The sequence below is a fragment of the Anolis carolinensis genome, chromosome 1 (assembly GCF_035594765.1).
Source record: "Anolis carolinensis isolate JA03-04 chromosome 1, rAnoCar3.1.pri, whole genome shotgun sequence".
NCBI classification, from domain to species: domain Eukaryota; kingdom Metazoa; phylum Chordata; class Lepidosauria; order Squamata; family Dactyloidae; genus Anolis; species Anolis carolinensis.
In genome coordinates this window covers 364,684,518-364,710,805 of record NC_085841.1, presented here as the reverse complement: position 1 = coordinate 364,710,805, position 26,288 = coordinate 364,684,518, and the positions used below count along the sequence as shown (strand labels likewise).

Here is a 26,288-nt window from a genome sequence, read left to right as displayed (position 1 = left end):
CATACGCCATTTGAGCTTATGGTTTTCACCCACGGGGAGGTGTGGCGCCGTCGACCAATGTGGTCTCTTCGGACCCTGTGTACCGCTCTACGGAAATGGCTGCATTGCACGATGTTGCCCGTCGCTTACTGTTGGAAGCTAAGGCAACGCAGAAGACTCAGGCTGACCGCCACAGGCAGCCAGGGGAGGAGTTGGAAGAAGGGGATTTGGTGTGGTTATCTTCCAAACATATTAAACAGGCTGGGGGAAAGTTTGCGCCTCGGTTTTTGGGTCCCTTTCCTATCGTTAAAAAGATTTCTTCCGTTGCGTTTCGTTTGCGTTTACCGTCTAGTTTAAAGGTCCATCCAGTCTTTCATCGTTCGTTGTTGAAACTTGATACCTCTAGTCGTCGTGGTGCTATAGCAGAGGGTATCACTGCCACTTCTCCACCATCGGGGGAGGAGGCCTTTGTGAGAGGGGATAGTGTTATGATTGAGCCTCGTGGCTCTCTTACTGACAGGCGTGGGCGTAAGACTCCTCGAGAGTCAGATACTCTCGAGGAGCGAGAGAGAAAAAGACTGCGAGACATATTTGCAGCACCATCTGATGAAGAGTCTTTCGAGGGGTTTACGGAGAGAATGGAGGAGGGGCAGGTTAGCTCGGAGGAGGATGAGATGGATTGGACTCGGGTAAGGGAGGAACTGGGTGCCACTGGCCATGATGGGGCAGAAGATGAATGGGGACCTTCAGGATCAGATCCATGGCTTAGCTGGAGGGATGGGACGGGATCCACAGCTGGAGATGCTGCTGGGCGTAGTCAGAGGTGTTCCAGCTCTGACGAGGAAAGTGATGAGGAAACGCCCGGGTTAAGGAGGACAGCTGACAGTGATGAAGATTTGTAACTGGCATAAAATGGGGCTTGAGAGCAATTGCAAATTGCGTTGGGCAAGGTAATCTGGGCAAACGCTTGGGATCCGTGTGTGTGTGGGACGCTTCCCTGAAGACTTGTGTGCTTTCCTGTGCTGAGACCTTGACCTTCCGTCGTCTTCCTGACGAACGCCATCTCCTGCTTTGAATACCCGGACTGAACTGACCACGGCTTGGCTTCATCCCCTTCTTGGACTTGGGAAAACTACAAACGTCTGCTTCTGGCTTTGAACTACGGAACGGAACTGGTCTACTCTACTGTTGCATTCCCTGGCTGATTTGTTCGTGCTGGAAGATCCTGTCTGCTGTGTGTGTGTGGGAGCGACGCAAGTTACTGTAAACACTGTGTTGGCAGCAGAGAGGAATCTGCTGCCAATTAGCTGCATTCTTTGTATCTTTTGTTCTTGGCTCTCGTTTTGTTTATATTCAGGCTGAAGCAAGCAGTTTATTTTTTACCCGGATTAAACTCCGGTTTAATCCGGTTTATCTTTTGAACATTTATTTTGCCCCTTTTTTGCTCCTAGAGGCAAATACTGCCTGGCCCTTGTGTTTTACGGGCTTGTTTTGAGTTCTGTAACCTAATAAACTCTGTTACTTTGAATCTCGTGGCGTTCTGTCCTTGACACATTCATTACTAAAACACTTGCAGGCTCTCTGTGCCATGAAATCTCAGGTCTAAATAAGAATGTACTGGTGGCGAGAACAATAGGAGTAATTTAAATAGACTTTGCAAGTTAACAAGTTAGAAACAGATCACAAGGTTAAGACCACTCCTAAAACATGCTTCGGAATGAATGAGGCTCTTAAGCAGGCACGGGCAAACTTTGGCCCTCCGGGTGTTTTGGACTTTAACTCCCACAATTCCTAACAGCCGGTAGGCTGTTAGGAATTGTGGGAGTTGAAGTCCAAAACACCCGGAGGGCCAAAGTTTGCCCATGTTTGCCCTAAAGGCTGTAGTGTGTAACCATGTTTTTGAAAAACCACCCATGAACAAAGCCAGAGCAAGCACATCTATCCAGTCAGAAATATTGATTAAAAACTGCCAGGGGATCCTTTGGTGTGTCTGTCTAAAAGAGAGTGGGTTGAACCTTGCACTTGAGGCACCGGCTGCTACGCTTGCAGATAATCAATGGCTCACGTGTCTCAGGCAGCCTTTATTCTAGGCCGAGCCACAGAAGCTCATGGCTACCAGCTGGACTTTGCTCCCTGACAAGGGGAAGGGAGGACAGTGCAATACATGAACTGTATTCAGTGAGAATGCTCAAGACAGGGAATGCATCTGCTTCTGGAGCCCAGTTCTGCTCCCAGGCTCCATGGGGCGATTCTCATTTTGCATTGACACATTAAAATAGCGCTTCAGGTGTCGCAGGCATTGGCCTTTCAAAATTTAGTTGCTCTTCAAGTGCTCACAAGCTCAGGCTGTGCACTTTCTCCCTGCCTGGTTTCTTCTTGGTTTTCTGCTAAGGCTGGACTTACTGTGAAGTTACATTCTGGGATGGCCAGAGAAGTGATCCACCCCAGTTGGGTTCTCTCATATGTTGACCGGTTCAGGCCTGAAAGGTTAGCACATGGGAGAACACAGTCATGAAGGATCACTCTAGGTCATCCCAAGATCTTTTCAATTCATGTCTATATATCAGGCATGGGCAAACAAGGGCCTTCCAGGTGTTTTGGACTTCAACTCCTGCAGTTCCTAACAGCCAACTGTTAGGAATTGTGGGACTTGAAGTTCAAAGCACCTGGAGGGCTCGAGTTTGCCTATAACGCTCTAGAGCAGCAGAAAACTGCCCTCTTTTCAATGTGAAATCCTGATATTGAAACACAGCTCTCCTATCCCCTTTCAGCCTTCCCTTCTCCAAGCTAAACATAGCTAGCTGCTCAAGCTGCTCCTCAGAGGGATTCATGGCTTCCAAACCTTTGACCATTTTGGCTTCCCTTCTCTGGACACCTTCCAGCTGGTCAGTATCTCATGGTTGGATCCAGCTCAGCCTCCAGGCCAGTTTGTGTCATTCCCTGGCTGTGTAAATAGAACCAGCCTGAGGTTTTCAAGCAGCACAGGTGGCCTGTGGTCAGAGGAAGCTGCAGGCAACTTTAAATCCGCCCTCAGCGACTCTGAAGGTTGGAAGGAGCCATTTCAGGTTCCACAGAATCCCACAATCGAAGAAGGCAGGGCACATGGGCTAGAATCCTCCTATTTGTTTAGAATAGAGCAGACCCCCTTACACACAGGAGACTTAGTTATTCTGAATCCTAGAGTTGGAAGAAACAAGGCCCTTCCAGTCCAACCCTCTTCTGCCGCGCAGGAACTCAAGTCTGTTGGCCACAGACTCACAGCCATTCATATCCAAGAGCAGCGTTGCTGGAGAGCGAGGGAGATGAAGTTAACCTCCTCTGGAAGTATCACCAAAGGCAGGGGAGCAATCACCATCTTGATCTTGGTGGGAGAGAATGGTGACAGACTATAGCAGGCATTGGCAAACTTTGGTCCTCCAGGTGTTTAGGACTTCAACTACCTGGCTGTTAGGAATTGTGTGAGTTGAAGTCCTAAACACCTGAAGGGCCAAAGTTTGCTCACGCCTGGTGCAGATCAAGAGAGGTCAGTCCCACTCTATTCCGCTTTCATTCAGATCTCACCTGGAATAATATCCCTGTGTCCAATTCAGGGCACTATAATTCAAGAAGGAGATGGACAAGATGGAAGGGGTCAAGAGAAGGTCAACTAAAATGGTCAAGGTTATAAAAGCCATGAATCCCTCTGAGGAGCACCTTAGGGAGCTGGCTGTGTTTAGCTTGGAGAAGAAAAATGGAGAGAAGGGAACATGAGAATTATGTTTAAGTATTTGGAAAGGATGTCACATAGAAGAGGGGGTGAGGGGACACGGTTGTTTTCTGCCACTCTGGAGATGAAAACAAAATGGAATCATATTCAAATTTCAAGAAAAGACATTCCGCCTGAACGTTAGAAAGAACTCTCTGGCAGTAAGAACCGTTTGGTGGTGGAATCCTCAACTGCTTGGGAATCCATTGGAATCTCCTTCTCTTTTTATGCATAGGCTCCTTGTTGAGAGGGCTTGGATGGTGGCAGAATGGAGTTGGGCTGGGTGGCCCTTGGGGAGGTCTCTCCCAACTGTCTTTCTCCTTGGTGGCTGTGGTGCAGCCGTGCCTCAAAGCCAGCCCCCATGGCTTTGTATGCCGAGTTCTGCTGAGAGTCTTGTGAAATCCCCACCAACCGACTCTGTTTACAGGAAACGCGGCTGCACGGCATGAGCACAGAGACCTGCTGGGGAGGAAACCCAGGTTGTTCCTGTTAGCTAGCTGATAGTGCTTTCAGCAGTACTTTTCCACCTTTGGTCTACAAAAGTAACTTCCTCCCTCTCTCTTTGCAGGCCCAGGGACCCAGGGCAGAGAGCGGTGAAAAAGGCAATGGCTGCAAACCTTCAACCGAGGCAGAAAACGGCCTCGTAGAATCTCAGAGGGTTTCAGGCTCGCCTGCAACCCTGGCAACAACGGGACAAGTTGGCAAGGGGCCCAGCCATTGTTCGGCACTTGACCCCTGTGATCCCGGCCCATCAGCAATTCCTCAGGAAGAATCACATGAGTCAGAACTTTCTTCCCCGGTGAGCAAAAGAGCCCCGTCCGCAACACAATCCCAGCCCAGTTCAGGGAGACCGGCCCAGACAGGAGAGGAGGAAGAAAGGCACCCAAATGCTGCAGAAAACAAACACGGGGCCAAGGACAGGCCCCCACCTGCCGTGATCAAGGAGACCAACATGCAGGACGGGAGCGTGCAGTACATCAGCCAGCACACCACACATTGCGCAGTCACCTTCCAGAATGCATTGTTGTACGAACTGGATTGATTTTGCCCTGCTAAGCTTTGGCAGGGACCCACATTTACATGGAATTGTGACCTGTCCCAAGGATTTAGAGAATCTCTGAAGACAAAGGGCAACTCCTTTAGGTCCAGTTGACTTGTTTTGACCTGAATATGCTCTAGCTGGAGAGCAGCACACAGGCCTTTGCTCGGTTTATTATTCTGAGCTTTCCTTCCTTGTAGTTGCTCCTTCGTTTCTGCCTTGATAAGCCAGGAATTCAGTTTGAAGTGTCTTAGAAAGTTGTGGGATCTCACAATGCCTGTTTACATTCACAAGGGTTGTGTGTGCAATGCCTTTCCTTCCACTTTCCCTCTATCTTGGGCCAGTTCTCTTCAACTAAATGGCAAAGAGCAGCCTAATCTTTGGGCTAAACACTCTTTTTCAAATCCTCACCTCATTATAGGACACTTCTCAGGTGCAAATCCGGTCATAGAACAGGTAGACCCTCCAGAACTTGCTAAACTACAGTTCCCTTCATCCCTTCCCCTTGCCTGTCCTCAGTGGGGCTTATTGTAGGTGTCTAGCAGAAGCAGAATGGCCACACAGTCCCTATTATATGTACCTTTTATACTGTTTAACCATCCCACCAGTAGAACAATGTACCAATACCAAACCAGGTAAACCTGTTTGCTTCCGCAGCACCTGCCAAAACGAACCCTTCCTTCCTTATGTGCATCATTTTTTGTCACTTTGATATTGGTGACCCTGCTCCTGCCATTCTTGTGAGGAAAATACAGACCTCTGGGAAGTCTATTTTTCTCAAGCCCTAATTTGGGTGGCCCATCTCTCTCATACCAAATACAAATCTCTTGCTTTCAAAGCAAGTGCGAGTAAACAGCCATCCTTTTTGCTGCCCCACTGTAGAGCACACAAACACTGCTTCAGATTTAGACACAGGTTGGAAAAGCTGGGCGGAGGGGCTCCTGCCAGGAATCCGAATATCACCTTTAACTTGTTCAAGACTGAGATGGAGCGGAGAGACTTCAAAGGACCCAATACAAACTCCCTCCTGCCTTATAAAAATCCTAGGAAATATATTTCCATATCAAGAAGATCAAGGCCTGGGATATAGAGTTCATTTTCTGATGGGAAACGCACAAACTTTACGAAGAACACCCCAATGGATAGTGCTTTAAAAATGGGATGGATGGCTTAGTTCAGCCTCCCAAAAACCAACTTTTTGATAGTTCTGATTCTAGGAACAGCCTCACAACTCAGTCTCTCTCATAGACAATACTGTTGCTTAGCTATTGCTGAAGTGCCTTATTTCTCCTCTCCTCCTTCCTCACCCAAACCTCTTTTTGAACTGTTTGTTCAATGGAGCCGTCCAAACCTGAAAGCTGAATGGTTTCAATATCAGAAGGCTAGTAGTTGTACAGTTGTTTTTTGGTTTCGTTCCTGAAATAGTTGCCAAGTTCTTCATCAACGCTGTTCTTTTTACATGTTGTGTTTTTTATACAAATCCTTTAAGTTTGTAATAATTTGAAATAAAATAGATTATTCCAAACCAGGAACCTTGTAATTCGTATTACAAAAACATGATTTTCTTTTATTATTTTGGCAAATCTCTTCTCCCCCCCCCCCCCCCCCGGCTTAAAAAAAAACAACGGTTGCATATTTCTACAGTAAAGTGAAAAGAAATGGTTTTCCTTTTGTCTTATAACAAACACATATTAGCAAATAAAAGAGAATGCTGCTTTCGAGGGCATTAAGATGCCAAATTTCAAGCAAATCTGAACAAGTTCAAAGAGAAAGGGGTCTTTTTAAAGCCAGTGGAAAGCAACACTTTTCCAAAAAAGAAGAATTGTCCAAACATATTGGAAATGCCTCCGGAAAAGGTCCAGGTAAAAGCCTTTCGCTCTTTGCTCAGCAAACAAGCAGTATTTACTGTCACCACCTTTCCTCATGAAAAGGAGAAAACCAAAACACATTCACATCTTCTTTTATTTGAGACCATCCCTTAAAGAAAACAAAAGAAAAATCCTTTTGTCCAATTGTGTTGGGGACGCCACATCAAGAGGCCCAGATAAAAACCATCCATTATTTGGTGGCTGTGAGTTTTCTGGGCTGTAGGGTCATGTTCCAGAAGCATCCTCTCCTGACATTCCGCCCACATCTATGGCAGGCATCCTCAGAGGTTGTGAGGTCTGCAAATAGGTTTATATATTTATTGAATAATGTCCAGGGTGGGAGAAAGAACACTTTTCTGTTGGAGGCATACGTGAATGTTGCAATTGTCCACTTTGATTAGCATTTAATAGCCTTGCAGGTTCAAGGCCTGCCTGGGGGAATTCTTTGGAGGTGTCAGCTGGCCATGATTGTTTCATGTCTGGAATTTTCCTGTTTTCTGAGTGTTTTTATTTAATGAACACAATTTGGCTACCGGTATTTAAAAGCTCTAAAATCAGGACAGCAAATGAAGAACAACACTCAAAGACAGGAGAAACTTCCTCAAACAGACAAGAGTTCTTTCTCCCACCCTGGGCATTATTTCAGATATATAAACCTCCCTTGCTTAGTTTTCAACAGACCTCACAACCTCTGAGGATGCCTGCCATAGATGTGGGTGAAACATTAGGACAGAATGCTACATGGCCAGATAAACCTAGAAAACTCGCAGCCACCCAGTTGCAACACAGCCATTAAAGCCTTTGACAACACATCCATTATTTGCTCAGTAAACAAAGAAGTATTTACTGTTAGCTTCCTCACCTTCTGGCTTCATGATTCTTCCCGAAAATGAGAAAACCCAAACATATCTTCCTCCTTTTTTAAATAAGGAAAATGACCTTGTCTGACTGTGTACCAGCTGTTAGGAATTGTGGGAGTTGAAGTCCAAAACACTTGGAGGGCCCACGTTGGCCCATGCCTGGTGTATAGGGGACACTTCATCCAAAGGCCCAAAAAGGTTAAAAACAAAAAACCGTTTAATTTTCTGGCCAATAGTTTTTACTAGTTTTATCATTTCTTGACATTCTGATTTTGTGAGTCCCGCTTTTCCTCATGAAAAGGAGAACATCAAAACACATTCCCCTCCTCTTTTCTGAATCCTTTGCTTAGAAAAGAGCTTGTCTGAAATGAGTTGGAAGCACCCCATAAAAGGGTCCAGGTAAGAACCTCAGAGTAAACAAGGCATATTTACTGTTTTAGTCTTTCTTCGCACCTTCTGTCACTAAGTAACTTCTTATTTGTAATTTCCACTTTTTATCAAAGAGAAAATCAAACATGTTCTCCTGATCTTTTCTGAATCCTTCACTTAGAAAAGAGCTTGTCGGGAAAGAGTTGGGAGCACCCTGCGAAAAAAAGGCCCGGGGAACACCTCTGGCGAAGAAGGCATGTCTACTGTTTTGGCCTTTTTGCACATTCTGTCTCTGTGCAACGTCTTTTGCCATTCCTGCAAAGGAGAAGACGCGAACATGCCTTTCCTCCTTCTCTCAAGGCATGTTTACTGTGTTGCGGTGAGTTTTCCAGGTTGTATGGCCATGTTCAAGAAGCATTCTCTCATGACGTTCATCCACATTCGTGGTAGGCATCCTCAGAGGTTGTGAGGTTTGTTGGAAACTAGGCAAGTTATTTATTTCGTGTCAAAAGCATTGCATAACAAATCCATTTTAAAATGATGAAAAAAAAGGAAATCACAAGCAACTAAATAGTTTTAGACCAAGTAGGGTTTATATATCTGTGGAATAATGTCTGTTGGATGTGGCAATTGGCCACCTTGATTAGCACTGAATAGCCTGGCAGCTTCAAAGCCTGCCTGCTCCCTGGAATCCTTTGTTGGGATGAGTTAGCTGGCCCTGATTGTTTCTTGTCTGGAATCCCCCTGTCTTCTCAATGTTGTTCTTTATTCAACACTAATCAAGCTGGCCAGTTGGAACATTCACGCTTTCCTCAAACAGACATGAATTCTTTCACCTACCCTGGACCTTCCACAGATATATAAACCTCACTGACCTAGTTTCCAATATACATCACAACCTCTGAGGATACCTGCCCTAGATGTGGGCGAAACATCAGGAGAGAATGTTTCTAGAACATGGCAGAACAACCCAGAAAACCCACAGCAACCCAGTGATTCTGGCCATGAAAGTCTTCAACAACACATTTACTGTTTTGGCCTTTTTCACATACATCATGTCTCCACACAACCCTTTTGCTATTCCTGCAAAGGAGAATACCTGAACATGCCTTTCCCCTTCTTTCAAGGCATGTTTACTATTTTGGCCTTTTTGCACATACGTTATGTCTCCGCGCGACCCCTTTTGCCATTCCTGCAAAAGAGAAGACCTGAACACGCTTTCCCCTTTTTCTCTCTCTTGTTTAATGACCGGTTCCGCCATAATAACAATCACAAGACGAGGCTGCCTGGTCTTGGTCGTATCATTATCACAGGCCTGGCTTTGGCGATGACAGCAGTGGCCCTCTCGATCCCTTTCCTCACTGCAACCGCCGGTAGCTCTTGCAGAGTTCGTGGTCGCGGATGTCCCCCCAGCCGCCGTTCTTGACGTGGGGGCTGAGCGGGGCCAGCGGGAAGCGCTTGCTGAGGGCCATGGCCTCTGGGAAGAGGGATCTCCGGTGTGCGGCCAGGAGGACCTCCACTTTGTGGATCTGTGCAGCTGGGTGGCAAGCGGGAGAGGCCTTGTCGTCCTTCTTCTTGTTGTGGTGCATGCCGCAGTCCCCTCCGGTGTGGAAGACGCGTGGCATTTGGGGCAGCAGCACCTTCCAGAAGCGGGGCAGGCACCCCACGGTCAGGTGCTGCAAGGTCCAGTCCCAATTGTAATCGTCGTAGGTGCAGAAGGCCTCGGCGCAGGCGGCCAGCTGCCGGTAGGTCTCTCTGGGGAAGGCCAGGCCCATGTTGTGCTCAGTGGACTTCCAGGTCTTGAGCTCAGCCGCCCGGGCCTTGGCGGGGAGGTCGGCATCATCCGCACGGACGGTGGCGTAGGATCCCAAGGAGAGGACCTGGCACTCGGGGCACTCGCGCTGGCGCAGGTCCCAGAGCCGGCGCAGGACGTGCAGCGCGTCGGGGGCCAGAAAGTGGTCCTCTTCGAGGAAGAGCAGCAGGCCGGGCCCGGGCAGGTCCCGCAAGGCGCGCAGCCGCTCCCAGGCGAAGTGCAGCTTCCACCACCAGTGGTGCTTGGCCTGGGCGAAGGCGGCCTCGCGGTAGTGCCCGAAGGCGTCCGGGAAGCGGGCGTTGAGGCAGCCGCGTTGCAAAGCAGCCGCCCGCCCCAAATCGCGGGGACAGTCGCGGGGGTCCGGTCCCGGGAACTCGTCCGGGTAGAGCTGCAAACTGAAGGGGAAGAAGATCTGCAGGACGGCACAGAAGTCCACGGCGTTGGCCAGCGCGTTCAACTCCGGGCTCCAAACATCGTGGCTGAGCACCAACAACACGTTTTCGATGCCTTTTGCTTTACGGAGCGAGTCGAGCAATAGAGACAAGTGCTCCGGGCGGGAATGGACTTGCACCACCAGCACCAACCACGGTGCCTCGTTATCCGCGTCGTGTTCCTCACGCGGTCTCCATTTGTCAGCATTGCGCAGCGGCTGGTCGAAGTTGAGGCGGTAGATTAAAGAGCGCAAGCGGAGAGTGGCGTTGGGCCCAGAGAGGCCTTGCTCTTCGGGGAGACTCGAAGGCGGGAAGACAGAGGCGTTTTGAGGGAGACGAAAAGGCAGGCCTCTGGTCGCTGGGAAGGCGGGCGAGTGGGGCGTGAAGGGAGAGGCCTTGCCCTCCTCCTCGGGCCTCCTCCACAGCGTCAAGGCACAGGCGGCGGCGGCGCCCAGGCCGAGCAGCAGGGCCAGCACCTTGCGCTTGTAGATGCGGAGCCTCATGGCCAAAGGCGGGCCGAGGGCAGGCCCGGGCTCACAGGCATCGCCTCCGGAGAGAAGGCGCCGCGGGGAGGAAGGCGAGCGGGGAAAGGCCTCTCCGCCGCCCAGGCATCGCCTCACGGAAGGCGGGGAGAGAGCGAGGCGAGAGGCGGCTCCGCTCCGCCCGAGCAACGCCTGCAAACTGACGCCGGCAGACTGACGCCGCTTCCGCCTCCGGCCTAGGCTCCTCCCTTTCCTCTTCCTGTCTTTCTCCTCTGAGGAAAACGCTCGCTCAGGTAGGACTGAAGAAACTTAGGCCCGACTGAGGCCTTCGACGGGTTTTGGACTTCAACTCCCAGCATGCCTCACAGCCTCAGGCCCCTTCCTTTTCCCCTTCCTGAGGCTGTGAGGCATGCTGGGAGTTGAAGTCCAAAATGCCTCAAGGGAAGGCCCAAGTTGGCCTCGGCCTGACTTGAGCCTCCATGGAGGCATTTTGGACTTCAACTCCCAGCATGCCTCACAGCCTCAGGCCCCTTCCTTTTCCCCTTCCTGAGGCTGTGAGGCATGCTGGGAGTTGAAGTCCAAAATGCCTCAAGGGAAGGCCCAAGTTGGCCTCGGCCTGACTTGAGCCTCCATGGAGGCATTTTGGACTTCAACTCCCAGCATGCCTCACAGCCTCAGGCCCCTTCCTTTTCCCCTTCCTGAGGCTGTGAGGCATGCTGGGAGTTGAAGTCCAAAATGCCTCAAGGGAAGGCCCAAGTTGGCCTCGGCCTGACTTGAGCCTCCATGGAGGCATTTTGGACTTCAACTCCCAGCATGCCTCACAGCCTCAGGCCCCTTCCTTTTCCCCTTCCTGAGGCTGTGAGGCATGCTGGGAGTTGAAGTCCAAAATGCCTCAAGGGAAGGCCCAAGTTGGCCTCGGCCTGACTTGAGCCTCCATGGAGGCATTTTGGACTTCAACTCCCAGCATGCCTCACAGCCTCAGGCCCCTTCCTTTTCCCCTTCCTGAGGCTGTGAGGCATGCTGAGAGTTGAAGTCCAAAATGCCTCAAGGGAAGGCCCAAGTTGGCCTCGGCCTGACTTGAGCCTCCATGGAGGTTGGTTTCAAGGCCTCGTCAGCATTGGCAAGAGAAGCCAGGGCCCTCAATGAGGAGGCAGGCAGAATCATAGAATCCTAGAGTTGGAAGAGACCTCAGGGGCCATCCAGCCCAACCCCCTGCAAGAAGCAGGAAAATCTCATCCAAAGCACCCCCGACAGATGGCCACCCAGCCTCTGCCTAAAAGCCTCCACCACACTCCGAGGCAGAGAGTTCCACTGCTGAACAGCTCTCTCTCTGAGTCAGGAAGTTATTATTATTATTATTAAACTTTATTTGTACCCCGCTAGCATCTCCCGAAGGACTCGATGCGGCTTACAAAGGCCAAGGCCTCAACACACAATATAACAATACAAAACAAAAGGCAAATTAAAAACAATTAAAACAGTATAAACAAGCAATAAACAATACGCTAAAACACAATAAAACTGGGCCGGGCCAGAGTAATGGGTACAAGATTAAAAGTGCTGATGTGACAGGTGAAATATAAGGCTTCTAGGGCAAGTGCAGAGTGCGATATACGATCTTAATTCTAATAAAGTGCTTATGGGACTTGGTGTTGGAGATTGCCTATTAATCTGGGAAGGCACATTGGAACAGCCAGGTCTTCAAGTTCTTTCTGAAGACTGCCAATGTAGGGGCCTGTCTGAGATCCTTGGGGAGGGTGTTCCAGAGTCGGGGGGCCACCACAGAGAAGGCCCTGTCTCGTGTCCCCACCAACCGCGCTTGCAACGCAGGCGGGATCACGAGCAGGGCCTCTCCAGATGACCAAAGTGAACGCGTGGGTTCATAGACGGAGATGCGGTCATGGAGGTAGGATGGTCTCAAACCGTTCAGGGCTTTGTAGGTAAGCACCTGCACCTTAAATTGGGCTCGGAAAGTAAATGGCAGCCAGTGGAGCTCCTTGAACAGGAGGGTTGACATGAAGTTCTTCCTCATGTTCAGGTGGATCTCCTTTCCCGTAGTTTGAAGCCATTGCTCTATTTCAGGGGTTCCCAAACTAAGGGGCCCTCCGAGGTCATTTACTTGGCCCCCGCCGTCAGTTTTATAATATGATATATTGTATATACAGTAGAGTCTCACTTATCCAACATAAATGGGCCGGCAGAATGTTGGATAAGCGAATATGTTGGATAATAAGGAGGGATTAAGGAAAAGCCTATTAAACATCAAATTAGGTTATGATTTTACAAATTAAGCACCAAAACATCATGTTAGACAACAAATTTGGCAGAAAAAGTAGTTCAATACACAGTAATGCTATGTAGTAATTACTGTATTTATGAATTTAGCACCAAAATATCACGATATATTGAAAGCATTGACTACAAAAATGCGTTGGATAATCCAGAATGTTGGATAAGCGAGTGTTGGATAAGTGAGACTCTACTGTACATATAATATTGATAATAATATTATAATGTAATACAATAGAACACTAATAATAATACCATATAATAATATTAATTATATATTCTATATTACATCTAATATTACTAATAATATTACAGTATAGTGGTATAGTTCAATATAGTAATATATAATGCTAATATTGTGCTATGCTAATAATATAATGTATTGTATGTGAATGTAATTTGTAAGCCACTCTGAGTCCCCTTTGGGGTGAGAAGGGTGTGATACAAATGTAGTAAATAAATGCAGTAAATAAATAAATAATACCGTGTTTCCCCGAAAATAAGACAGTGTCTTATATTAATTTTTGCTCCCAAAGATGCTCTAGGTCTTATTTTCAGGGGATGTCTTATTTTTCCATGAAGAAGAATTCACATTTATTGTTGAACAAAAAAAATGAACATTTATTATATACTGTACAGTAGTTGTCATCACAAACCATTATAACCAGACAAACTGTGAATCCTATCAAGAATTTCTTGTTACTACCAATATTTCCATGTACAACACTCTATGGTACATACATTTACCGATCTTGCATGCTCTGGTGTTCTGTTCGTTGGGCATCCTTCCAAACAAAAACTTGGCTAGGTCTTACTTTCGGGGGAGGCCTTATATTTAGCAATTCTGCAAAACTTCTACTAGGTCTTATTTTTTGGGGATGTCTTATTTTAGGGGAAACAGGGTAAATAAATATATTTTAGACTTAGGCTCGCCCAAAGTCTGAAATGACTTGAAGGCACAACAACAACAACAACAATCCTAATTAACTTGACTATCTCATTGGCCAGAAGCAGGAGCACACTTCCCATTGAAATCCTGATAAATGTATGTTGGTTAAAATTGTTTTTATTTTTAAATATTGTATTGTTCTTTCATTGTTCTTGTTCTTGTTGTTTTTGCACTACAAATAAGAGATGTGCAGTGCGCATCGGAATTAGTTTGCATTTTTTTTCAAATGATAATCCGGCCCCTCAACAGTCTGAAGGATTGTGGACCGGCCCTCGGCTTATAAAGTTTGAGGACCCCTGCTCTATTTCGTCCAAGTCTCCAGGGCAGCAGAAAACAAGTCTGCTTCCTCCTCTCTCTGACTTCCCCTCACATCTTGATCCATGGCCCTCATCATGTCTCCTCTCAGCCTTCTCTTCTGCAGGCTAATCATGCCCAGCTCTTTCAGCCACTCCTCATAGGGCTTGTTCTCCAGACCCTTGATCCTTTGAGTCTCCCTCCTCTAGACACATTCCAGCATAGAGTCAACATCTCCCTTCAATTTCGGTGCCCAGAATTGGACAGTGATTCCAGGTAAAGTGGTCTGACCAAAGTAAAATAGGGAGAGGGGTGGCATGACTTCCCTCAATCTAGGCACTAGACTCCTCTATTTATGCAGGCTGTTATTTTTACTAGATTTAAAGTAGATAGAAAAAGTAATTTTATTAGATATGGGAGGGAAAGATTTGATAGAATATTGCAATATATTTGTTTGCGGGGACAACATATCTGCATTAGACGTACAGTATTTAACAATCTAGATGTTTTGTATCCCATTAATTTCATTCAACAAAAATCATGTATGTACGAGGGCTATCCAGAAAGTAGGCTACGTTTTGGATTTTTAAAAGATCAAAGTATACGATAAATCATTTACCATATGCAGCTGAAAGACACATCCCAAAACTACAATCTCATGTAATCCCCATTTAAATTTATCCACGTTTCTTATAGATAAATGAGTTTGAAAAGTACTGCACCAGTACATTTGCCGCCTCTCTCCTCCGTTTCCAACAATGGGGCCGTGGCTGGCAGCGCAGCGTTTTGGCTATGCTGCAGGAAGGGAGAAGGGGGAAGAGCTGACGACACAAGCGGGGAATTTACTGGTGCAGTACTTTTCAAACTCATTTATCTATAAGAAACGTGGCTAAATTTAAATTTATCCTATACTTTTGATCTTTTTAAAATCCAAAATGTAGCCTACTTTCTGGATAGCCCTCGTATGTGTGTGTGCATATAGAGGCCCCAAGGGAAGGGCAGAAGCAGAGAGGGAGAAGTGTGAAAAAAGGGAAAGGGAGAGAGGTTTGATTTGCCTGTCTGGGTGCACGTTTATTTTAGGCCCTTTCTACACTGCCATACCCTCGGTGGTTAAACTGCTGAGCTGCTGAACTTGCTGGCTGAAAGGTCAGTAGTTCGAATCCGGGGAGCGGGGTGTGTTCCCGCTGTTACCCCAGCTTCTGCCAACCTAGTAGTTCAAAAACATGCATATGTGGGTAGATCAACAGGTACCACTTCGGTGGGAAGGTAATAGCGCTCCATGCGGTCATGCCGCCCACATGACCTTGGAGGTGTCTACGGACCATGCCAGCTCTTCGGATTAGAGATGGAGATGAGCACCAACCCCCAGAGTCGGACATTGAACCTATGTCAAGGGAAAACCTTTACCTTACACTGCCATGTAATCCAGAGTACCGAAGTAGATAATCTGAATTTTATATGGCAGTGTAGAAGGGACTGTATTCTGCTCTGGTCAATTATAAAACCCATGTTGCAGATCAGTGTAAAGTGGAACACTTGCTTTTTCTATCTAAGTGTTACTCTGCAGATTAAAATTGCTGTATTTTAAATTCTACTCATCTCGTGTTTTCTGATTGGAATATAGATACTAGAGATTCTGGGGCATCAAGCCTCAACACCCGTTTATGCTACTCTCCCTCAATCCTGTTTCTTCCTCCTGTCCTTCCACCCTTTCGTCTTCCCCTTTCCTCCTCCTCCAATTTGCCCCCCTCTTCCTCAGACTCCTTCCTCCCTCCATCCTCTTTCCACCATTCAGCATTTTCCACATCTCCTGTCCCTGGCCACCAAGAGACCTGCTCCTCGCCCAAGGAAGTCCTCTGAAATTAGGAAGGCAACAAACAAGCAGAAGACACACACAGAACTGCACACAACCCCTGCATCTTCATGTACTTTATTTTGTAACCAAATAAGAGGGTTTTCGTGTAGCTGCTTGGAGGATTAGTCAGGAAACCTTTCCCAAATACCTCTGCATATAACAGTTTTTCATCAATATGTCAGTAAACATTGGTGGAATGTGTTTTAAGGCAAGGATTTTTAATAAACATTGCAGAAACACACACATACACTGGTACATGTTCAGCAAGAGCACCGTGTTCAAGGATTGAGTGTTCAACTGTGATATGAAATAAAACTTGACAGTTTTTGAAGACTTGAGTTCTGTTGCTATGCATAAAAATCTTTCATTCCAAGCCAGCCAGGCTTCTAATCACTGTGAACTCTGTTTGATCTATCTTAGCCCCCTTCTACACTGCCATATAATCCAGATTATCAAATCAGAAAATCCACATTACCTACTTTGAACTAGATTATGAGTCTACAATGCCAAATAATCCAGTTCAAAGTAGATAATCTGGATTTCATACGGCAGTGTAGAAGGGGCATTTGAGAAGATCTACTGAGCATTCCCATTTCTAACTAGAAGGACAAGTCATTATATTCTTGGTTGGAGTGTAGTTTTAAGAGAGTCAAAGGACCGACCACTCAGTGGTGTAGGTGAAGGGACCGGTGCTTCCCATCAAAAACAAAGAATCCCAATAAGTAAACAACAGTTTCAGGGAAGACAAACAAGCCAGGAGCAAGTGGTTTGATTGGACCTCAAACCACTTGAGTGGTGGGAGATGAGATCCAGCAATATCTAGAGAGCCCTAAACTGCCTTGTCCTCCCTTCAACACAGTTTCCTCATCTGAGTTGCATTCTGTCAAAAAGCCAAACTCCCTTTCCTTCCTCTTTTAGGATGATGTAAAAGGAAAGAGATTAGCTAGCTCGCTGTCTAGTATTGACCCAGTATTCCTTACTCAATAGAATTCCTCAGATCCCACGCAACATAGGGGTCTCCAGGCAGTGTTGTCCTTTGGGCTGCAAGTACACACATCAGACACCAAGCAAGCCCAAACAAAGCCTGTCCTGTATCCTGCTAACAATCTGTGAGAAACCAGGAGATGGGGAATTTCTCAGGGTCGACAGAGAGGCACCAGAGCATGTGCAAAAGGCCAGGGATCTGGTGAATGGGAAGGAGGAGAAAAGGCTGTGCTCAGGGCCCCCGGCCGCTGCTGTTGCTGCGCAGATGTCTGTCCAGGAAGGATGAGTAGCAGGTCAGGGAGCAGAAGAAGCAGAGAAGGGGGGCCTCAGTGCCGCCCATGTTGTCCACCAAGACCACAGTGTGGGCCACGCTGTGAAGGTTCATGGTCAGCGTGGTCTGGATGAAGCAGTTCAAGCAGGAGCGCCCGCAGGGACAGGTCTTGGCCAGGTCCAGGTCGACGCAGAGGTGGGAGGGAAGGAGATGAGGGCCGTAAGGGACTCTGAGAAAGAATCAAGGATGAGAGTGAATGCATGGTTTGGTTCTCTCAAACACTACATGGCACTTGGGAGCCCTGAACTACAACTCCCACAATTCCTAGCAGCCAGTAGGCTGTTAGGAATTGTGAGATGAAATCCAAAATACCTGGCGTAAGGCCAAAGTTGGCCCATGCCTGTCCTAGAGGCACGGTCTCTTCCTGTCCAAAAGCAGCAGGTTGGATGGCTCCTGGGGTCTCAACTCGTGAGATTCTTTGACACAACCTCCACCCCAAAACACACCTGGAAGTCTGAGCTAAAAAGCATCTAAAACTTTCCCACCGACAAGTACAAAAAAACCCTCTCCGCGTGATGAAAATTTAAAGCACAGCTTTTATATAGATAACAAGCATAGTCCATGTTATCAGGAAGACAAAGAAAACAACTAAAGCCTTCTGGCAACATTGCACATATTATTCAGCTCTCCACATTCACAGGCCAGGGGCGCAGGGCTACCATGAAAGTAAAACAAAGGAACAATACTGCTTCTTTTAGGCTTTCTAGGAATCTCAAAATCCTTCTATGTCTCTGGTTCTCAACCTTCCTAATGCCGTGACCCCTTTATACAGTTCCTCATGTTGTGGTGACCCCAACCATAAAATTATTTCCGCTACTTCATAACTCTCGCTTTGCTACTGTTATGAATCATAATGTAAATATCTGATCTGTGGGATGTATTTTCATTCACTGGACCAAATTTGGCAAAAAATACCTGATACGCCCAAATTTGAATACTGGTGTGATTTTGTCATTTGGGAGTTGTAGTTACTGGGATTTTTGAATTCTGAGAGTTGTAGTTCACCAACACTCAGAGAGCACTCTGTACCAAACTGGTGATGGGACTAGTAAACCTGCCACACATACCCAACATGCCAAACTTTGAATACTGGTGCGGTTTCAAGGGGACTAACCTCAGAGGTTGGGAGTTCTAGTTCACCCATATCAACAGCAATGTGCACCAAACTGATAGATCTGGACCAAACGTGGCACAAATACCCAATATGACCAACTTTGAACACTAATAAGATTTTTTTTGGGGGGGGGGGGGAAGGGGGTAGAATGAAACAGCCTTAGACACAAATAAAAGCAACTAAAAGAGCTTTACTTCAGCCAAAATAAAGAATGCAATTTAGAAAACAGAACGTAATATCTCGATGTTAATCTTCAAGCAAACTCAAAACAAATCTTTGCAGCAGACATCAAATAAAGTCTTTGATAAACAGGCTTATAAATTGTCAACAGGAGGTTTCAGAGATTCCACGCTAGACACAATGCTGGGTTCAGGCTCTTTCTCAAAAGTAAGACAGTTGCAGCCAGCACTGGGCTCTAGCCTTGCTCCTAATTTATAGCCCTGAGCTTTCCAGCACAGCTGACTCTAGGGCGAGGTCTGATTGTTCAGCATTTTCTCTGCTAACCTAGCTGACCTCCTCCTGCCTTCTCTCTCTTCATTGCTCCAAAAAAGTAGGGATCTCTGCCATATCTGCTATCACTCCTCTCTCATCTTCCACCAGTTAACCCTAAATCCCCAAGTGCTGTCTTCAACCCTCCTTCTCCCTCAGAATCAGAAGAGCAATCCACAACACCCTGTGACCTCCACTGATGATAGAGCTGAACTAAACTGGGTTCACTCACTTCCAAAGAACACTGAACCCAGCTGACAACGGATCTAGACCAAACTTGGCACACAGACGCAACATGGCCAACTGTGAATACTGGTGGGATTTGGGGAGGATTGATCCACGATTTTGGAAGTTGTGGTTCACCCACATCCTTATGCATTTTCCAATGGGAGCATTAATAAAAAACATTGGGAAATACTTTTTTTCTAATAAATAGTATTACTTATTACCTAAGCTGCTCCTGCTGCACCTCATGATGCTACTGGGCCACTCTCCCCCACCCCTTGAAGGGACTTGCTGGCATGAGCCTCCCTCCAGCTTCCTGCGCTCTCCCTTACCTGTGCATGCACACCACACTGCCATGTGCTGAGCACACCTGCTCTCCCCTCCCTGCTTGGGAGTCTCAGAAACTGCCTTCTCCTTGGCTGAGAGGCCAGTCAATCACAGCAGGAGGAGGGCTTTTGGTGTGAGGATTTGTGAGATCTTCAGCCTTCTTTGCCAAAGGGGGTTACTAAGACCATCAGAAATATGTTTTTCTGATCGTCTTCAGCGACCCCTCTGATGCCCCCTCGCGACCCCACCCCGGGTCCCGACCCCCAGCTTAAGAAACGCTGTTCTATGTAATCATGCTGTCAACTAGTTGGCCAGAGTCTAGCTGGAGAGGTGAGATTCCTAAAGAGGTGTTTTCTCTAGGAGTTTCTAGGTCCTCCAACATCAACATTGATCAGAGTCGCACTGGAGGATTTCTAGAAATAATATTTTTAATCAGATCTGTGAATAACCAAACCTGCAAAAGTCAAATCTACAAGTGTGGAGGGCCAACTGTATAACACAGTTGTATAATGGGACAGGCCTATGTGCAGCCCTCCAAGGCTGTGGGATTGAAAAATGGAAGGAGTCCTACTCAACACAACCAATGGTGATGGATACTGTGGTTGGTGTCCAGCCACATCTAGAGACCCACTAATCATGCAATTATCCCATTGTTGTTCAAGTCCTTTCTGACTTACAGCTATCCTGATTCTTATGCCACACCACACTTGCATCCCACCCTTCGACCACTTTAATCTACCACTTTGCAAACTTGACAAAGTTCTGTGCCCCTCCTCCCCTTGAAAGATAAACTATCAAATACCTAGTTCAGACCTCCACATTTTCAGGTTTAATATGATCAACTCTAGAAATCTAGGTCCTCCTGTGAAACTTCACTAAAGAAAGTTGACCACAGTCACATGGCAGAGAGGAGAAATTCCTGGAGAAGTGTTCTTCTCAAGTAAAACAATATGTAGGGTTTTTTATTTGTGTTTTCCCCACTTTTGCTGGGGACCTGTGGCACCAATCCCAAGGAATATGGAAAGCTGGCTGTACTTGGGACTGAAGAAAAGTTACTCTCAACAGCTTCAAATTGCTGACTATTGTGGAGATTCCTCTGCTGTGTGAGGCTAAGCTCTCCTGCCTGAGAACTCTGTATTTTTACTTATCCACCAACTATTGTAAAAGGTATAACAGATTATCTCTCACCACACCCAGCCAATAGACGGTTTGCTACTCAGCACAGTACTGTCTCCAAGGCACCCTTCTACACTGCAATAAAGCATCCAGATTATTTGCTTTGATAATCTGGATTAAATGGCAGTATAGAAGGGCCCTAGTGAGCTCCTAACATGCCTGTGGGCCTGCCCCCTGTGCTTGCAGCTGCAATGGGGCAAGGTTACCCAACCCTCCAGAGATACTGGTCAGGAGATGGAGGTGTGGTTAAAGCCTCCCCATCCTGAGCAGCAATCCTGATGAGAACTGCAGGATTTGGGAGTGCAAAGACAATATAAAAGATTGCATATGTACAGGAAACACTCCAAGTAGGTATCACCATTATGCTTTAAATCTACATTTGAGAGGGAGAAGAGAAGGTGTTATCCTTCTTAGAGTTCTGAGAGAGTCCCCCCACCTTTACCTGTAATTGACTGTTGCTCTTGCAGCATATTCTAATAACGTCAAGGGTATTTCCAGGTGCATTTGGGGAAGGAGAGGTGTGGGCTGCTCAAAAGGGTTGCCAAACAAATCCAGGCTCTCGAGAGAGAGCTTTACAAACTCGCTGGGCAAAAAGGGGAGCTTGTTCCGAGCCACAGACAAGAAGCGGAGCTGGCTAAGCTGCCCGATCTTGAAGGGCAGCCGGACAAGGTGGTTGTCATCCAACTTCAGGTGAACGAGCTCCCGCAGTTGGCAGAACTGCGCCGGAAGGGCCTTGATCTTGTTCTGGCTAAGATCCAGGGACTGGAGCGACTTGCGGAGGGTGGAGTTGCACAGGGCCACCCCAAAAGACTCCAGCTGATTGTCCTGAAGGTTCAGCTCCTGAAGGTACACCAGGTCTCCAATTGTCGCCGGAAGGGTTTTAATCCGATTGTGGCTCAGGTCCAGTTTCCGGAGGCTTTTCAGGCAAAGCATGCGCATGTCGATGCGGGCGAGTTTGCAGTAGGAGGCCTGGAGGTGCTCCAGGGAGTACGGGAAGTTCTGGGTCAAAGGATAGTCCTTCCTTGAAGTGATGGTCAGTTTCGTCTTTGGCTTCTCAATCTCGGAAGCTTTTGGGGGAACCAAGGTGGAGAGTGGTAAGCTTTCCTTGTCAGAGCCTCGGTGAGCCAGCTTCACTGCAGACAGGAAGGTCTTCAGCTGGCTGACATTGGCCTGCAGCCAAAAGAGCAGACAATTATTATGTTTATGTTTCTTTATACCCTGCTTTTTCTCTTCACAAGGTGGCCATCAACAATTGCAGGTTCACTTTTTTTCACTAATTTGTCTTGACTACTTGTAACTGATTGAGAAGCAGGAGGCTTTGAAAAATAGAAACAACCTTAACAGTGGTTGGGTATATTAATCTGTCTCTTTGAGTGCTAAGCTTTGCCAATGTACAGTGTGCTCAATGTACAATATTTAGTCCGTCTAGCATAATCAACTGCAGTATAACAATCCAGATAATGTACATTTCCATCCCATCTCCCTCCTTTTTTCTGCAAGCTTGCTAGTACTTTTTGAATCATGAGACAAACATACATAAGAACACCATGAGGCCAATCTTTGGAAATTAGAAAGGAATGAAGTCAATACACATTTGTTTAGCATCATCTTCATCACAATTAACAAATAGTCACAGTGGCGCTGAATTCATATGAGCATCTCAATATTAAAAAGAGCTTGCAAGAACAAAGCCAACTCCATTGATTAGTTTCAATAGAAGCAATGCAACCTGTTCCCAGAGAGAGTACAGAAGACCCTCTTGGTGTGGCCCTACCTTGCTGAGGTGGAGGTCCACAGCTGGTTCTTTCAGCCTCACCGTGGCTTTTCCTTCCTCCACAAACTTGGTGAAAAGGTGCTCCACATTCTCTCTCAGCTGTTTCAAGAAAAAGGAACACAAGAGACCTATAAGTGTACAATAAACATGCCAAATGCTTACAGCCGATTGAATGTGTTTTCACTTTCTCAGTGTAGACTGATGGCAATCCCATGGATTCCACAGAGCTTTCTTAAACAAAGAATATAGTCCTCCCTCCACATGACCGACATTACATCAGACTTATCCAAGCCTCGCTTATCCAATTCGTAAATATAGAATTACAACATAACATACCTGTAATTCTACATTTACGAATTTAGCACCAAAATATCACAATATATTGAAAACATTGACTATAAAATGGGTTGGATAATCCAGAACCTTGGATAAGTGAGGCTTGGATAAGTCTGATGTAATTTAATAACTTTTTAATTGATTCACAATGTATTGTACAATTTTATATATGTGTTTTATTGTAAGCCGCCCCGAGTCCCCTATTGGGTGAGAAGGGCGGGATATAAATATTGTAATAAATAAATGAGACTCTATCTTGTATGTCTCATGTAACCACGTGCATTGTAAATAACCTTTAGCCACTATATGTGTTCCCTATATATAAAAAACTCATAAAAACAAAATTAATAGGCTGCATTCCACCTGGTAAAGACTCTCTTGAGTTGAAACCGGTTATGGTTTTGGAGTCTACTATTCATAGTAAAGAAATAACTAATTATATATAAGGAGTCAATTTGTGCATTTGGAGTCTACTACTTCCCAGTAAAGAACAATTATTGTTTATGAGAAGGAGTCAATTCATCTTTTGAGAGAAAAATATTTTTACTGTGAATGTAACAGTCCTTTGTTTTAATGTACAGCAATGCGTTTTTTGGATTTGTATTCATATTGATGCATTGAACTAAATATAGGTTTAAAAACATTCAAAGAAATTCTGTATTACTATAATAGTGGATACTTGTCTTTGTACTCCCACTACAGTAGAGTCTCACTTATCCAACATTCTGGATTATCCAACACAGTAGTCAATGTTTTTGTAGTCAATGCTTTCAATATATTGTGATATTTTGGTGCTAAATTTGTAAATACAGTAATTACTACATAGCATTACTACGTATTGAACTGCTTTTTCTGTTAAATTTGTTTTAAAACATGTTTTAGTGCTTAATTTGTAAAATTTATTTATTTATTTATTTACAGCATTTATATTCCGCCCTTCACACCCCAAAGGGGACTCAGGGCGGATCACATTACACATATAGGCAAACACTCAATGCCTTTTAACATAGAACAAAGACAAGACAAACACAGGCTCCGAGCGGGACCCGAACTCATGACCTCCTGGTCAGAGTGATTCATTGCAGCTGGTTGCAGCTGGCTTGCTCTCCAGCCTGCGCCACAGCCCGGGCCCATAACCAAAAATCATAACCAAATTTGATGTTTAATAGGCTTTTCCTTAATCCCTCCTTATTATTCAACATATTCGCTTATCCAACCTTCTGCCAGCCCATTAATGTTAGATAAGTGAGACTCTACTGTATTTTTACTGTGTATGTAACAGTCCTTTGTTTTATTGTACAGCAATGCGTTTTTTGGATTCGTATTCATATTGGTGCATTGAATTATAGGTTTCATGACAATGAATAAAAATCTATTACTATAACAGTGGATACTTGTCTTTGTACTCCCACTACAGTAGAGTCTCACTTATCCAACATTCTGGATCATCCAACACAATAGTCAATGTTTTTGTAGTCAATGTTTTCAATATATTGTGATGTTTTGGTGCTAAATTCGTAAATAAAGTAATTACTACATAACATTGCTGTATATTGAACTGCTTTTTCTGTCAAATTTGTTGTGCAACATGATGTTTTGGTGCTTAATTTGTAAAATCATAATCCAATTTGATGTTTAATAGGCTTTTCCTTAATCCCTCCTTATGATCCAACATATTTGCTTATCCAACCTTCTGCCAGCCCGTTAATGTTAGATAAGTGAGACTCTACTGTATTTTTACTGTGTATGTAACAGTCCTTTGTTTTATTGTTCACCAATGCGTTTTTTGGATTCGTATTCATATTGGTGCATTGAACTAATTATAGGTTTCATGACAATGAAAAAAAATCTGTATTACTATAACAGTGGATACAGTAGAGTCTCACTTATCCAACACTCGCTTATCCAACGTTCTGGATTATCCAACGCATTTTTGTAGTCAATGTGTTCAATATATCGTGAGATTTTGGTGCTAAATTCATAAATACAGTAATTACTACATACCCTGTTTCCCCTAAAATAAGACATCCCCAGAAAATAAGACCTACTAGAGGTTTTGCTGAATTGCTAAATATAAGGCCTCCCCTGAAAGTAAGACCTAGCAAAGTTTTTGTTTGGAAGCATGCCCGTCGAACACAACACCAGAGCATGCAGGATCGGTAAATGTACATACCATAGAATGTTGTACATGGAAATAATGGTAGTAACAGGAAATTCTTGCTAGGATTCACAGTTTGTCTGGATATGCTGGTTTGTGATGACAACTACTTACAGAATATATTATATGTTCATTTTTTGTTCAACAATAAATGTGAATTTTTCTTCATGGGAAAATAAGATATCCCCTGAAAATAAGACCTAGAGCATCTTTGGGAGCAAAAATTAATATAAGACACGGTCTTATTTTCGGGGAAACACGGTAGCATTACTGCGTATTGAACTACTTTTTCTGCCAAATTTGTTGTGTAACATGATGTTTTGGTGCTTCATTTGTAAAATCATAACCTAATTTGATGTTGAGTAGGCTTTTCCTTAATGCCTCCTTATTATCCAACATATTCGCTTATCCAACATTCTGCCAGCCCGTTTATGTTGGATAAGTGAGAATCTCCTGTATTTGCCTCAGCTTCTGCCAACCTAGCAGTTCGAGTGAGTAGATCCATCGGTACCGCTCCGGTGGGAAGGTAACGGCGAGCCATGCATTCATGCCGGCCACATGACCTTGGAGGTGTCTACGGACAACGCCGGCTCTTCGGCTTAGAAATGGAGATGAGCACCAACCCCCAGAGTCGGACACGACTGGACTTAATGTCAGGGGATCTCCGGGTTGTGCCAGTCAGCCAGAGACCCTCGTATGCCTTGGCTGGGCCTGTTCCGCAAGGCAAGCCTACCTGGTAGTGGGACCCGGGCCTGTTCCGGGCGGTGCTGAGCAGGAGCCGGGCCCCGCTCCCTCCTCCGGCGGCCCTTCCGAGGGAGAGCACGGCCCTGATGGCGCGGCCTGGGCCCCGCAGCCCCGCCGAAGGGAGCAGCCGGCTGGACACCGACACCTCGCACGGGAGCCTCATTTCCCCTCACGACACCGAGACCGAACTTCCCGCCCGCCTGCGCGCGCACCCGCTCTGAGGCAGGGGCAAGGACTTCCGCTTCCGGCTCTTCCAAGCCCCTCCCCCTTTACAGCTGTCTAAGCCATTGCCTGATAAGGAACCTTCTCATCCTAGGACCCCATAGTATTTATTCAGTTCTGATCTAGTCACATTCAGGGCTGGGGAGTAAAAGGCAACACAATGCACGTCCCCATCCACAGAGGAGTAATAATAAAGCTAAAGATGATAATGACAATGCACATCCTCCAGTAACATGCTATGCTAATAATATGATATCTATATATATAAAAAAGGGTAATGAAATTTCGGCCTAGGACAAAACAACAAAACTATACATTCCAGAAACACTAAACTTGGCAGCACAACCCCTCATCCATGCCTCTACGTTCATACAACAAAAAGAAAAGAAAAATAAAGTCCTAATTAGAGGGAGAGGAGTAATTGTTTTAATCCAA

The 26,288-nt window shown here is 45.8% G+C and overlaps 3 protein-coding genes across 3 annotated transcripts in view; 1 reads left to right on the top strand and 2 right to left on the bottom strand.

The window, feature by feature from the left end:
• Positions 1 to 6,291, top strand: part of dnaaf2 (dynein axonemal assembly factor 2) — a 32,364-nt gene extending 26,073 nt beyond the window's left edge. The window contains exon 4 of the mRNA XM_016997722.2: positions 4,293 to 6,291. Coding sequence (XP_016853211.2) covers positions 4,293 to 4,766 — 474 coding nt within the window. The 3' untranslated portion in view covers positions 4,767 to 6,291. The remainder of the gene's footprint in view (positions 1 to 4,292) is intronic.
• A 2,787-nt stretch (positions 6,292 to 9,078) lies between these two features.
• mgat2 (alpha-1,6-mannosyl-glycoprotein 2-beta-N-acetylglucosaminyltransferase) lies at positions 9,079 to 10,888 on the bottom strand. Its single transcript, XM_062968719.1, has one exon. It carries the CDS (start codon positions 10,605 to 10,607, stop codon positions 9,219 to 9,221), a length of 1,389 nt encoding a protein of 462 aa, XP_062824789.1. The 5' UTR covers positions 10,608 to 10,888; the 3' UTR covers positions 9,079 to 9,218.
• Positions 10,889 to 16,032: 5,144 nt separating this feature from the next.
• lrr1 (leucine rich repeat protein 1) lies at positions 16,033 to 25,900 on the bottom strand. The gene is made up of 4 exons (XM_003227992.4): positions 25,621 to 25,900; positions 22,394 to 22,492; positions 21,062 to 21,789; positions 16,033 to 17,457 (listed from the first exon to the last, which is right to left on the bottom strand). The coding sequence occupies exons 1-4, from the start codon at positions 25,792 to 25,794 to the stop codon at positions 17,190 to 17,192; spliced, it is 1,269 nt and encodes a 422-aa protein (XP_003228040.1). The 5' UTR covers positions 25,795 to 25,900; the 3' UTR covers positions 16,033 to 17,189.
• Positions 25,901 to 26,288: the final 388 nt, after the last annotated feature.